The following is a 14477-nucleotide window of genomic DNA, read 5'->3' on the forward strand; positions in this document are numbered from 1 at the left end:
AGGTAACGAGGCGGTGGGCAGGATGCCAGGCACACGCTCTCTGGCTGTTACAGCTCGCGCTCCAACCACTGCATCTAGGGACATATTCCGCGGGCTCTTGCCTGTGGGGGTGCGGGGGTGCGGGGTTGGGAGCCGCCACTCTACTTTCATCTGCGAGGGCAGCGACCTGACTAGTTCCACAGAAACTTCCACTAGAGATGCTCGGGGAACCCAGGGCTCTCCCGGAACCTCTTCGTTCGGGGAGGAAACGTGCGGAGGAACTCTAGTCTCGAAGGACCCACGGCAGCAGGGGAACGTTTCGCTTGAAGGACTGCCTCATTGCAACAATAACTTTATGGTTCCCGGAAGTGGCTTCTCCAGGTCTCCTTTCCAGCCGGTGGGCTGCAGGTGGAGTGATGGCGGCGGCAGCCGCTGGGCCTGGCCCGGGGTCTGGACCTGGGGACTCCCCGGAGGGGCCCGAGGAAGAGGCTCCGGAGCGTCGGCGGAAGGCGCACGGAATGCTGAAGCTTTACTACGGCCTCTCGGAGGGGGAGGCTGCGGGGCGCAGCGCAGGGCCGGACCCCCTGGACCCGACAGATCTCAACGGGGCGCACTTCGACCCGGAAGTGTATCTGGACAAGGTAGGTGTATGTGGGGGGGGGAACCAGGCCCCCGATGTGCTGCACCCCCAGATCATGCCTCCGATTTTGTTGCGGGGGTGAAGGAAACGGGTTCACAAGAGGAAGGTGACCCTCGCCCAGGACGACCCACGGCCTGGCAGTTGGGGCACAACTGGAGTCGGGGGCGTGGGCGGAGTTGACTGCTCTTATGTGGAGTCTGAGGTCTCCTGATGTTCTGATAGGCCCGGGACAGGGGGCGTGATCCAGACGCCGACAGACACAAGCCTGGGACTTAGTTGACTGAGTCTGAGGATTTCAAATGCGGACAAACCCCAGATAGGGTCCCCCAAACCTAGTAACTCCTGAGCCATGCCACTTATAGGCTCCGTTTTGGGATTTCTGGCAGGGGTGGCATCAGGAGTTTCTTGCACCAAAAGCCTTCCAGTTAGGGGGAAGGCGGGGGGACATGAGAACCCTCAAACCTGAATACTAACCACCCAATTTCCTTCAGCTACGTAGAGAATGTCCTCTGGCCCAGCTGATGGACAGTGAGACGGACATGGTGCGGCAAATCCGGTCTCTAGACAGCGACATGCAGACCCTGGTCTATGAGAACTACAACAAGTTCATCTCGGCCACAGGTGATTCCCACTTGACACACGTCTCAGAGCCCCAGCTCCCCCAGTTCCTCCCCCTGTGCTGGGGAAACTAGCAGGGTATTTAGAGGGAGGAGACCGAGATTCCAGTCCTGTCCTGACATTAATCCACTCTCACCTCTGTCTCTCAGAACTTTTGTGGTCAGAAGATTGTAGAGGTAATAGCTGCTCTCAGAGGGTTATTTTAAGGACCAAAGGGGAGAAAGGACAAATGAAATTTTTAAATAAAGTGAATTTATCTGAAATCCTCAGAATCCCTGACTCTTAGGATGCCTTAGTAGGTATTCATTTCTTTCATTAGTGGCAGCTTTCTTCTCTGGTCCAGCTCTGTCTTGAGGATGGGCATGCCTCTTTCTTTTTTTCTTTCTCCTTCTTTTTTTTTTTTTTTTTTTTTAATTAAGCAAAGAGAAAATGTATGACATTAAGAGACACAAAGATCATGTTAAGAGTTATTTTTCCTTCTGTTCCCTTTATTCTCTCTTCAGGACAGTGCTAGACAATGTTCAGCTGTCTTCCACAGTAGCTTCTGTCTTGTGTTGAGAGAATGCACTACTCAGACTTTTGTAATAATTTTGGACTGGTATGTACTTAGTCCTGGAGGCAGATCCTGAGGGTCTGCCTGCTGTCCGTGGACTGTTCCATGAACCTCTTTGGGGTGCATTCTGGTGTCTCTCACTCTGCTAGTGTCACAATGGTCAGTGTAATAACACTTCGTCATTGTTCTTTTATCTAATTTGAAGCAGTTTCAGTAAATAGGTATCTTTCTATTTGCTAATATCAGAATCAGACAGCAAGAAACCATAGTTTCTGTGCTGAGAAATTTCTCACGGGAATTTTGCAAACATTACCTTTTTCTATTTGTTAGAATATATATAATTTTTTGACACTTAGCTCTTGCTTAATAGGGATGATTTGTTATCTTTTTCCTAAGAAAGAGGGAGAAAATAATAAAGTATGTTTTAGTGTCAAGGGTTCTAAATCTATAAAGACGGTAATTCAAGAAATATTCACTGAATGCCTTTCTCTCTCCTCTCTCTCTCTCTCTCTCTCTCTCTCTCTCTCTCTCGGGCCAAGCACTGTTCTGCACTTTGGGGATATAGCAACGAACCAGCTAGATCAAGCTCCTGCCTGGAGCCTACGTTCTAGTTGGGGAGACACAATAAATGAGTACACAAATAAAGGTAGTAAGTGCTATAAGAAAAAAATAGGGTGAGAGGAAAAGAGTAACGTGTATGGGGGGTCCACCTTTAGCTAGGGTAGGTATGAGAAGATGCCCCATAGGTGGTAACATTCGAGTGAGGTCTTGATGAGAAAGAGCCAGCAATGGAGGACGGGGGATAAAGCAGCAGGAGTACAGGCTTTGAAGAAAGACTTGTAAGGATCCTGCTCTTTACTCAGAAGAAATGAGCTGAAGAATGGGTGACTTGACTATTGTTTCAAAAGGACCACTCAGTCCACATTGTTGAAAATGAACTTTAGCGAGGCAAGAGTGGCAGAGATACCCATCAGGGGACTATTGTAGCAGTCCAGGCATGATGCTGATGGCATGGGCCAGGGTGTCAGCAGTGGAAAAGTGAAGCGATTCACTATCTTTTGGAATTGGTTGAGGGATCTGGAGTTCAGAGAAGGCTAGAACTTGAGTACATGGAACAAGATGAAATCTCCTAGGGAGAGAGGAGACTGAATGAAGAGAAGTAGTCAGTGCACTGAGCCCTGGGGCATCCTGACTTTCAGAGTCATGAAGGGAAGGAGCTCATAAAGGAAACACATTTGGGGAGGTTTGAGGACAACCAGGAGCCCGGATGTCTTAGAAGCTTAATGAAGAGAGCATTCCAAAACAAGCAGTTGATAAGCTTGGACAGAACATTAGCATATGGAGTGCTTATCAGTGGGACAAGGGAGGGGGAGGCTGCAGGAGTCTTTGGATTTCTTTCAGTTAGTGAAAACAGGTTACTAATGTAGGCCTTCAGCCCCCTGTAACTTCCTATATGAGCACCGAGTGGCATCTTTTGTTATAATATTTAGCTTTGTTCCAAGTTCCTGAAATAGCTCCAGATCAATAAAGGTAAAAATGGATGTCTTTTGTTATTTATATAACAAGCCTCTTTCTACCACTCTTGAATATATGTTAATGAGGTGATTTTTTTATTTTATTTATTTTACTTTTTTTTTAGGTGAGCCAACCTTTGGTTGACCTCACAGATTGCAAGGACCTTGTCAACTTATGATTCCTTCCTTCCTTCCTTCCTTCCTTCCTTCCTTCCTTCCTTCATTTTTTTGCACCTACAGCACCTAGTCTTCCCAGGTGGTCTCCCATCCAAGTACTAACCAGGCCTGACCCTGCTTAGCTTCCAAGATCAGATGAGATCTGGCTTGTTCAGGGTTGCATGGCCAGAGACTAAAGAGGTGATTTTTTTTTTTTTTTTTTTGAAAGCCACATGATAACCCAGGGGTCAGGACAGGTTGTCAGGAGAACCAAGCACTTGATTAGACAGTTGAACTTTGAGCCCCACCCCCAAGACTTCTGGGGAGAGGAGGGAGGCTGGAGATTGAGTTCAGATTGAGTGGCAGTGCTTTACTTAATCATGCCAATGTGATGAAGCCTTCATAAAAACCCAAAAGGACCAGATTTGGAGAGCATCCAGGTTGATGAAGACATGGAGGGATTGGGAGAGTGGCAGGCCCGAGAGGGCATAGAAGCTCTGTGCCCCTTCTCACGTACCTTGCTCTAAGCATCTCTTCCACTGTTCCTGAGTTGTATTCTTTTGGTATCAATGGGTGATCTGATAACCGTTTTCCTGAGTTCTGCGAGATGCTCTAGCAAAACTGATTGAACCTGAGGAAGGGGTCTTGGGAACCTCCGATTCATAGCCGGTCAGTCAGAAGCACAGGTGACAACTTGGACTTGCAGTTGACACCTGACTTGGGGTAAAGGTTGTCTTGTGGGACTGAGCCCTTAACCTGTGAGGTCCAACACGAGCTCCAGGTAGATAGTGTCAGAATTAAGTTTAATTCTGCGACACCCAGCTGGTGTCTCAGAATTGCTTGATGTGTGGAAACCCACACTCTGGAGGCAGATGCGAAGCAGTGTTGCGGTGGAGTGTTGAGAGTACAGGAGATGCACAGGAGTGTGGGTTTTTTTTTTTTATAGAGACCAAAGCACACGTAATGGGAAAAAATAGATGAGTTGGACTTCATCAGAATTAAAATCATGTGCTTCAAAGGACACTGTCAAGAAAATGATAGGACAGCCCACAGCATCAGAGAAAATATTTGCAAATCATGTATCTAATGAGGATTTAATGTCGGAAATATTGAACTTTTACAACTTAGAACTAAAAAGACTGTGGTTCCATAGTGTAGCGGTTAGCATGTGTGCTTTACACACAGAAGGTCCTCAGTTTGTGCCCCAGTGGAGCCACAGTCCATGGTCTACAGCCATGCCACCCTGAACAAGCCCGATGTCTGATCTGGAAAGCTAAGCAGGGTCAGGCCTGGTTAGTACTTGGATGGGAGACCACCTAGGAAGACCAGGTACTATATGCATTAAAAAAAAACAAAAAAAACCTGAATTAAACTAAAAAGACAAATAACCCTATTTAAAAATGAGTAAAGGATTGAAATACACATTTCTCCAAATGACAAATGAGTACGTGTAAAGATGCTTGGCATCCCTACTTATTAGGGAAATGCAGATCTGAACCACTGTGAGATACCATCACACACCCAGTAAGATTTCCAAAAAATGGAATATAGCAAACACTGGTGAAGACGGCGAAGATTGGGAACCCTCATAAATACCTGGTGGGAGTGCAGAACGCTGTCCCCGAAAACGGTTTGGCCTTTTCTTGAAAACCTAAGCATAGAGTTACCACATGGCTCAGCAATTCTGCTCCTAGGAATATACTGAAAAGAACTGAAAATGCACGTTCACAAAAAACATGTACACAAATGATTATAGGAGCGTTACTCATAGTAGCCAAAAAATGGAAGCAACGCAAATGGCCACCAGCTGATGAATGGATAAACAAAAGTGGTCGATCCACACAATGGAATATTATTCATAAAAACATGACGTGCTGTCACTTGCTACAATGTAGACGAACCTGGAAAACATGATGAGTGAAAGAAGCAAGACAAAAGGCTGCATGTTGCATAATCCCATTTATGTTAAGGGTACAGAATAGGCAAATCCACAGAAACAGAAGATGGATTAATGGTTGCCAGGGACTGAGGCGTGGCAGAAATGGGGAGTAACTACTAAGGGGTTTCTTTTAGGGTGTATGGTTTCTTTTTGGGGTGAGGAAATATTCTAGAATTGGATAGTGACATTGGTTACACAACCTTGTGAATATACTAAATATATGGAAACGCACTGAATTTTGTGGGATGTCAGTTATATCCCAATTTAAAAAAACAAAAACCAAACAGGTGTCAAGCCGGGTTTGGTCTGCAGGCTATACTCTGCCGACCTCTGCTGTAGACATTGCATGCATTTATGGATTAATGCATTTATCTGTTTCATAATCGGAAAGCTCCCAAAGGCTGTGCCGTGAAAATCCCATCCCCTCCGTTTCCCTGGCAAAAACAGCGACAACCAACTATAAACTTTATTGAGTCGGTAAGGCACGCAGAAAATGCACAGGTCCTAAATGGGCAGCTCCGTGGGTTTCACAAATGGAACACCGGTATGACCAGCAAGGCCACCTCCAGCCGGTTACCGCCCGCTCTCATCTCTGGGTAGCTAGCAACCAGAAGGTTATTGTTGGCCTGAGTGCGGGCTGCTTTTCTTAACAGGCTTGAAATGCTTCAAAGATATACAGTGTATTCTTCTTCATTACTCAGAAGTATGGATGGTTTTCTTTTCTTTTTTTTTTGGTATGGTGCCACTTCTATTTCCATTTTAATGGCTCTGTGTATATGCAGTCAGCAACGATGACACCAGTACTGGGTTTCCTTTGACTCTGTTTTAATGGCAACTTAGTTTTTGGATTTTTTTTCCTTTGGAAGTCAGACTCAGGTTTCATTTTTGAGGTAGCACCTGTGTGCCATGGGCCCAAACAGCCACTCTAGAAAGAATCTGCTCTTCTGATGGTAGCATTTGTCAGACCTGGGCTGAGGTCGTATTGCGGGGTAAGTGGTTTGTAAGTGAAAACAAGAATTCATTGTGGGGAGATGAAACGCCTCATGAACTTCCACGCCTCTCCATGATCATCAGCCCGTGGTCCGGCATGTGACCTTCCATCTTTTGCCTTTGTTCTGCTTTTACTGTTTTTAACTGCACACCGTGCTATGTCTGTTAGTTCACTGTCCATGAGTTGGCAATGCAGTCGTCATTTTCCAACAAGATAAAAGCCACTTGAACCAGGGGCCCCAAATAATAGAATAAACGTTTTATATTATGTGACTTATATTTCCAGTTAAGGGTCAGTGGTCTTGTCCCATAAGACTGTGTTGCTAACATGAAAAGTTCATCCTGCTGACCGTCTACCTCTTCTTGTAATTTTTTTGGTCTCTTAATTGCTCTGCAGATTTTAGCTCTGTGGGTTCTTGTGCAGTTCTTTTTCTTCGATTTTCTCTGCCAATTTTTTTTCCCTGCAATTTTTGTGTCTCTTTGTTCGCTTTTATTTTCCTTGTCTTTGTTGTTGATGCTTTTCTCCTCACCTCACCCTTCTGGCTGTCTCCCCAAGTTGGGCTGCTGCCCCAATACCGCTCACAGAATGTTCCCATGGTCCAGGTGCCATGCACGGACCAGCTGTGGGTGTGCAAAGGTTCACAGGTAACTGCAGTTGATATTGCCAGATTCCGTCCCATAAGTACTCAGCAGTTTGCACAACCACCAGCAAACAAAAGAATGCCTGTTTCTACACACTATGGCCAACGCCATTACCGAAATTTTCAACCTTTGTCAATCTGAGAGGTGAAAACTGGTGTCTCTGTGTAGTTGTAATTTGTGAGCAAGGTTGAATATCTTTATGTGTGTTTAAAAACTGTTTGATATCCTTGTTTGTGAACTGCCTGTTCATGTCCTTTTCCTGTTATTCTATAGAATTGTTGTTCTTTTTCATAATGATTGATGAGAATTCTTCACATACTAAGGAAAAGTCATGCTATATGATATGACTGGCAGTTCTTTTTTGAGTGTGTCTTTTGATTTAGTTCATGGAGGTTTTGGTAGAGCAAACATTATTATTAATCTTTTTGATGACTTCTGAGTTCGAGATGTTTCTTAGCAAGACCCTTTTCATCCCTAATATTTAAAAACTCCCAGATTTTCTTCACATACTCTCGCTATTATGTTTTTAAATCACATTTAAACTTCGGTCGATCTGCCGTATGTGTGTGTGAGTGTGTGTGTGTAAGGTATGAGGTCTGAATCCCACTATAATTCTGTTTCAAATGACTTGCTTTGTCCCAAAACTATTTATTGAATGTTTTGTCTTTTCCCCACTTACTTGAAATGCTGTCTTTATCATAATAGTAAATTTCTTTATGTTTCTGGATTTTAAAAAAAAACACAAAAAACCTCTGTTTTGTTCAATTGATCTCTAATTGTTCATGTACCAGTGCCACACACTTTAAATTATTATGATATAAAGTTGTACAAATGTTTTAAATTATAGTAAGGCTAGTTTCCCCTCACTACTTTTCACTTCCAAAATTTTTGTGCATTCTTATTTTCCATCTGAATATTATATTTTTCAAAAGAATAAAAATGGTCTCTTAAATTTTTATTGGATCAAGTTAAATCTGTAGGGAGAATTGACATGATACTGGGCTTCTTATCCAAGATTGTGATATGTCTTCACTTCTTCAGGCTTTCTGGTATATTCTTTGGTAACAAAAAGGTTTGTCATTTAAATGTTGAACATTTCTTATATTTCTAGATATTTCGATCTTTTAAAATTGCTATTAAAAAATGGGTTCTTTTTCTTCTAGTGTGTCTTCTAACTGGTGTGTGAATACTGCGAATACTGTTGCTTAATGCTGCTGATTTCTTTATATTCATTTCATACTCAGTCACCTTATTTAATTCTCTTGTTTGTAGTAATGTTTTCAGTGACTCTTTAGGGTTTTCTATTTATACAATTATATACATATATATTATCTGCAAATAGAGATAATTTTACCTCCTTTCCAATTTGTATATCTCTATATTTCTGGAGTCTAACTGGGTTGGCTAGTATCCCCAGAACAATGTTAGACAGCAGAGGTGATCAAGGTCGTCCTGGCCATGTTTCCGATTCTAATGGGATGCTTCAAGCAGTGCCATTTGGTGGAGGGGAGGGAAATATTCAGCTGTTCATAATTCATTGAGCCTTTTTAAAAAAATCAAGAATAGATGTTGAATTGTCTCGCATCTATTAATATAGTAAATTAAGTATTCTACCTATCCTTAATTCATAGACTAAAAACCATTTAAATATATTTTGTCAATTAGTTTTGTAATACATTGCCGGATTCTGTTTGCTAGTTTATCTGTACATTTCCATTTGTTTATCTAATTCTCCATTCAGAAAAGATATGAATGTGTCATTTTCATTTTTGAGCTTTGTCATGTTTTCATGTCAGTGTTTTGTTTGTGCCACAGACCGATGTGACAGCTTTTCTCATTTCCTCTGCTGGAGCACTGCTTATACAGCACTTTGGGATGAGCTGTCTTTCACAGCTGTGGCAGCACCCCGGTGACAGCCTGTGGGTCTGGCACCTGTGTGTGGAAGGGAAGGACAGTCTTTCCTTGATAACATTCTCTATCCTCCATGTCTATGTTTTCTGTTCTTCTGGAATCCAGTTAGATAACTTTTATTTTTGTAGCAAGTTATCTGTTTCATCCAGTTTTTCAGGTTTTTTTACGTGGAATTGAGCAAAGTTATATCTGTGATTCTTTTGTGTATCTGTGATTATTTCTCCCCTTATTTTTTATGTCGTTTATTTTTTTCCTTTTTAAAAATTAGGTTAACTAACATATTTTATTTTTATTTATTTTTTTCAGCGACCCTGATCTGATTTATTTATTCTTCCATTTAAAAAATGTTTTAATTTCTGCTTTTAACTTTATTAATTCATCCTTCCGCTTTGTTTTGAAGTACTTTTTCTAACTTCTTGAGTTGAATGTTTATTCCAGTTTATTAATGTAAGAATTTAAGACTAATTTTTTTCTGACTATACGTTTAGCTGTATCCTGTAGGCTCCGATTTATAGTTTTTCCATTGTTGTGATCTTTTACATACGCCTCGATTTCAGTTTTGATTTCCTTTCTGACCCAATAGCTGGTTAAGAATGAGGTTTGCATTATAATGAAAATGCTGTCTGTACAATTTCAATTCACTTGTAAATTTATTGAGATTTTCCTTATGATCTAGTATGTGGTAAGGTTTTGTTATATTCTGTGGAGTCTTGAAAAGAATTCAGTATAAATCAGGTAGGTCTACCATATTGGTTATTTAGGTCTTCTGTAGCTTCGCATGGTTTTTGACCACTCAATCAGTAATGGATTGGTAGAGGTGAATTTAAGTCTCCTGTGATGGAATGTTTCTCCTTCCTCCTGGGGAAACAGTGATCAGGAACTGAGAGACCTGGCAAAGAGGACAGCGGGGACAGCAACAGGAGGGGTGTAGTTCGATGGCATGGTCTTCAAAGAAACTGGGATCTTGAAGGGAAGAGTAGAACCTATCTAGAAATGTTTTGGGGCGGGGCCCAGAGGCACCAGGGAGAACCGCCTCCTGGTTCTCTGTCAGAAAAAAGGGAAAGGACCCTTCAGAGGAGACGGCGGTGTCCTAGAAGGCAGAGTGAAAGGGCTTGGGAAGTCTGGAAAGGAGATAATAAATATTTATTGTCTCCCCCATGCCAGGCAATACACAGCATGGAAGCTGCCGGTGGGGCCAAGCAGACAGGTCCTTGCCAGGTGCCCTGTGCCTCGTTTTGCATCTGGGCATAGTCTCTGGGCAGGGACTGCGGCTCCACGGGCCATCTTCCCATTGCATCAGGGCTAGGGGCACAGAATGGGTGCTCTGCTGCACTGACGTGACCCTCCTCCCTAACTTACTGTGACCAAGCACCACTGCAGCCCTTATGCACTGAACCGTCGGCACCACCCTTGCGTAGCAGCTAAGCGCGTTTGGGAAGGGGGCGTGTGTGAGAGCATCTGGGCTGTGTAGCAAGTCGGGTGCTGCCGCCTCTACACCCCTCGTCTCCTTTTCCCTCTCCTGTGCCCTTGCCTTCCCAGACACCATCCGGAAGATGAAGAACGATTTCCGGAAGATGGAGGACGAGATGGACCGGCTGGCCACTAACATGGCAGTGATCACGGACTTCAGCGCGCGTATCAGTGCCACGCTGCAGGACCGCCACGAGCGCATCACCAAGCTGGCAGGTGGGCCCCGCCCCAGAGCGGGTGCTAAGGTGGGCGGCCCGTGCGGCTTTGGGGCTAAAAACACCTGCCCTCGTCCCCCAGGGGTCCACGCGCTGCTGCGGAAGCTGCAGTTCCTCTTCGAGCTGCCCTCGCGCCTCACCAAGTGCGTGGAGCTGGGCGCCTACGGGCAGGCGGTGCGCTACCAGGGCCGCGCGCGCGCCGTGCTGCAGCAGTACCAGCACCTGCCGTCGTTCCGCGCCATCCAGGACGACTGCCAGGTCATCACGGCTCGCCTGGCCCAGCAGCTTCGGCAGCGCTTCAGGTGCGGCCCCGGACCCTCGTCGCACTCCGCTGGGCTCCTGGGCCTGCCCGGAGCTTTCCAGTCTCCCTCGTCCCCAGCCCGAATTCCGTTTTCTCGCCTTTCCCTGCAATCTCCCCCCCCCCCCACAGGGAGGGCGGCTCGGGCGCCCCCGAGCAGGCGGAGTGTGTGGAGCTGCTGCTGGCCCTCGGGGAACCCGCCGAGGAACTATGCGAGGAGTTCCTGGCACACGCCCGCGGGCGGCTGGAGGAGGAGCTGAGAAGCCTGGAGGCCGAGCTGGGGCCCTCCCCTCCCGCCCCAGACGTGTTAGAATTCACCGACCGAGGAGGCAGCGGCTTTGTTGGTGGCCTCTGCCAGGTGGCGGCGGCCTACCAGGAGCTGTTTGCGGCCCAGGGCCCAGCGGGTGCTGAGAAGCTGGCAGCTTTCGCCCAGGAGCTGGGCGGCCGCTACTTTGCGCTGGTAGAGAGGCGGCTGGCGCAGGAGCAGGGTGGCGGCGACAACTCGCTGCTGGTGCGGGCGCTGGACCGCTTCCACCGCCGCCTGCGGGCACCCGGGGCCCTGCTGGCTGCTGCGGGGCTGGCTGAGGCTGCCACGGAGATCGTGGAGCGAGTGGCCCGCGAGCGCCTGGGCCACCACCTGCACGGCCTGCGGGCGGCCTTCCTGGGCTGCCTCACCGACGTGCGGCAAGCGCTGGCGGCACCTCGCCTGGCGGGGAAAGAAGGCCCTGGCCTGGCCGAGTTGCTGACCAACGTGGCCAGCTCCATCCTGAGCCACATCAAAGCCTCGCTGGCTGCTGTGCATCTCTTCACTGCCAAGGAGGTGTCCTTCTCCAACAAGCCCTACTTCCGGGTATGGCCTGGCCCTGGCTTTTTTTTTTTTTTCTCTCTTTTTTGGGGTATTCTTTTATTCATGCTGCAGGTCAGCAGTTACCAGGCATGCAGTTCTTGCCCCCACACACTCTGGATGCAGTTTCCAGCTGTCATGAGAAAGGCTGGCGCAGCCTGGAGGGGTGGGGAAAGGTCTGGGGGCATCTGCAAGCAGTGTTGCCAGCGCTGGCTCAGTCTCCCGCACGCCCTTCCCTCAGCAGTGTGGCTGCTCTGAAATGCAGGAAGAAGCCGTCCCATTGAGAGGGACCAGGGCATGTAGGGTCCCAGCAGAGGGTCACTAGCAGCCCCTGCCCGGAAAAGGGGACCTGCCGTACATCCGGGCCCCATCTTCTCACAGGGTGAGTTCTGCAGCCAGGGCGTCCGTGAGGGCCTCATCGTGGGCTTCATCCGCTCCATGTGCCAGACAGCTCAGAGCTTCTGTGACAGCCCTGGGGAGAAAGGGGGTGCCACGCCACCTGCCCTGCTCCTGCTCCTCTCCCGCCTCTGCCTGGACTATGAGACAGCCACCATCTCCTACATCCTCACCCTCACTGATGAGCAGTTTCTGGTGCAGGTAACTGCCAGTTCATAGCAGGGCAGGGCACGGTGGTGCTAGGAACACAGGAGGCTGGACGGTGCCCTCATGGTCAGACTCGGGCCAGCTGCCTGTGCCGAGCCTGCGCCGAACTCATGGTTGGCAGAGGTCCCTGAGCTGCCCCCAGTACCCACTGCCTCTCCGTTCTCTGCATCCCTGGCTCAGGACCAATCTCCAGTGACGCCCGTGAGCACACTGTGTGCGGAGGCCAGGGAGACAGCACGGCGGCTGCTGACCCACTATGTGAAGGTGCAGGGCCTGGTCATATCGCAGATGCTGCGCAAGAGTGTGGAGACCCGGGACTGGCTCAGTACCCTGGAGCCCCGGAACGTGCGTGCTGTCATGAAGCGGGTGGTGGAGGACACGACGGCTATTGACGTGCAGGTGCTGCCCAGGTTGGCCAGGGGGACCCTGATGCAGGCTGCGGGTGCCGGGGAACCACCCTCTGAGGATCAAGACAGTGGGGACCCGGCAGTGCGTGCACCCAGGCACTTGTTCCTCTTCAGCCTTGGATTGTGGCATTACCGCTCCCATTTCACCTAGGAGGAGGCTGAGGCCCAGAGCAACCCAGAAAATCAAGGCCTCTTATGTACCAACTCTTATGTCCCATGTTAGCCCCGCTCCACCAGTTCTGTAGTGACAGGGGACCATCTAGGTACCAGGCCCCGCCTACCCTGTGATTCTTATAACAAGTGTGATTCTTATAGCAAATGAGTGTGTAACTTAGGGCATCCTTGGCCCTTGCCCAGGGCACCTGGTGGGCTGGAGGTTCCCCTTGCTTGGGCCTCTTTGCAGTGCCGCCTTCCACCACCAGGTGGGGCTCCTGTACGAGGAGGGCGTTCGCAAGGCCCAGAGCAGCGACTCCAGCAAGAGGACCTTCTCCGTGTACAGCAGCTCTCGGCAGCAGGGCCGCTATGCACCCAGCTACACACCCAGGTCTGTTGGTCAGGTAGCCCCTAGGAGAATGGACAAAGGCGAACGGGATGCAGGGCAGGCTCTGAATGCTCGTTTCTCCCATGCAGTGCCCCAATGGACACCAACCTCTTGAGCAACATCCAGAAGCTGTTCTCTGAACGTATTGACGTGTTCAGCCCTGTGGAGTTCAACAAGGTCCCGTCCCCACTGGCCTTGCCTTCTAGGGGCCCGTGAGAAGTTTGGCTGAAGCAGCCCCCACACTGGTCCAGGGAGCCTTAGGACTCTGCCCGACTCCCCCCCCCCCCCCCCGTCTGTCTCAGGGCTATTTCTTGGAGTGACCGGTAGTCCAGAGCCCCACAGCCACTACCCATGGCCCTCTGCTCTGACCTTTGTGTGCTCCTAGCCTGAGTCTAGGTGCCAATCTAGTATGCCTCTTTGGCCCTTGCCCTTGCCCCCATAGTAGTCCTGGGTTCACTCCATTCGCACCATGGTCCGTGCTCCCAGCACAGCCGAAGCTCAGGAACCTGGTGTTCTAACTCAGCAGGCCTCCCCCTCCCCGTGTCAGTGATGACCTCAGTGTCTGCCTCTGCATTCCTCCCTCTTACCTGGGGCTTCCCACCCCATCACAGCTACTGGCATTTTATTGTCTCTCTGGCCGCCGCCCAGAACGTGGGTGCCCCTCTGTAACACCTGCTATCGTGGCGCTGCATCCCTGTGTCTCTGTCCCTCCCTGCAGGTGTCCGTGCTGACCGGCATCATCAAGATCAGCCTGAAGACGCTGCTGGAGTGCGTGCGCCTGCGCACCTTTGGGCGCTACGGGCTGCAGCAGGTGCAGGTGGACTGCCACTTCCTGCAGCTCTACCTGTGGCGCTTTGTGGCTGACGAGGAGCTTGTGCACCTGCTGTTGGATGAAGTGGTGGCTTCAGCTGCTCTACGCTGCCCAGACCCAGTGCCCATGGAACCCAGTGTTGTCGAGGTCATCTGCGAGCGCGGCTAGGCCTGGCTGCTTGCCAGGTCGCCCTGATTCTGACCTGCGCGTCCGCTGGTCCCCCGCCTGCTGGGCCCTTCCTCTCCGGCCTCAAGACCTGCCCAATAAAGACGTACTGTCTCCTCCCTCTCGCGTGCTGGGGCGGGACTTGCTGGGGGTGGAGTTGTGAGGCTGAGGCTGAAGAGGC

General features: G+C 48.8%; 1 protein-coding gene and 1 pseudogene across 1 annotated transcript; one reads left to right on the forward strand and one right to left on the reverse strand.

Moving 5' to 3' along the window:
• Window positions 1-223: 223 nt before the first annotated feature.
• On the forward strand, window positions 224-14417 carry VPS51 (VPS51 subunit of GARP complex). The gene is made up of 10 exons (XM_016119377.2): window positions 224-620; window positions 1111-1240; window positions 10482-10628; window positions 10710-10929; window positions 11058-11775; window positions 12151-12366; window positions 12553-12771; window positions 13202-13323; window positions 13410-13497; window positions 14039-14417. The coding sequence occupies exons 1-10, from the start codon at window positions 396-398 to the stop codon at window positions 14297-14299; spliced, it is 2346 nt and encodes a 781-aa protein (XP_015974863.2). The 5' UTR covers window positions 224-395; the 3' UTR covers window positions 14300-14417.
• LOC118603561 lies at window positions 3536-3654 on the reverse strand (annotated as a pseudogene).
• Window positions 14418-14477: the final 60 nt, after the last annotated feature.

This window comes from Rousettus aegyptiacus, unplaced genomic scaffold (assembly GCF_014176215.1).
Source record: "Rousettus aegyptiacus isolate mRouAeg1 unplaced genomic scaffold, mRouAeg1.p scaffold_m13_p_5, whole genome shotgun sequence".
NCBI classification, from domain to species: domain Eukaryota; kingdom Metazoa; phylum Chordata; class Mammalia; order Chiroptera; family Pteropodidae; genus Rousettus; species Rousettus aegyptiacus.

Coding starts and splice junctions, on each gene's coding strand:
- VPS51 (XM_016119377.2), top strand. CDS start 396: ATGGCGGCGGCAGCCGCTGGGCCTGGCCCGGGGTCTGGACCTGGGGAC. Junction 11,776..12,150: donor CCAACAAGCCCTACTTCCGG/GTATGGCCTGGC, acceptor ATCTTCTCACAG/GGTGAGTTCTGCAGCCAGGG. Junction 12,367..12,552: donor ATGAGCAGTTTCTGGTGCAG/GTAACTGCCAGT, acceptor TCCCTGGCTCAG/GACCAATCTCCAGTGACGCC.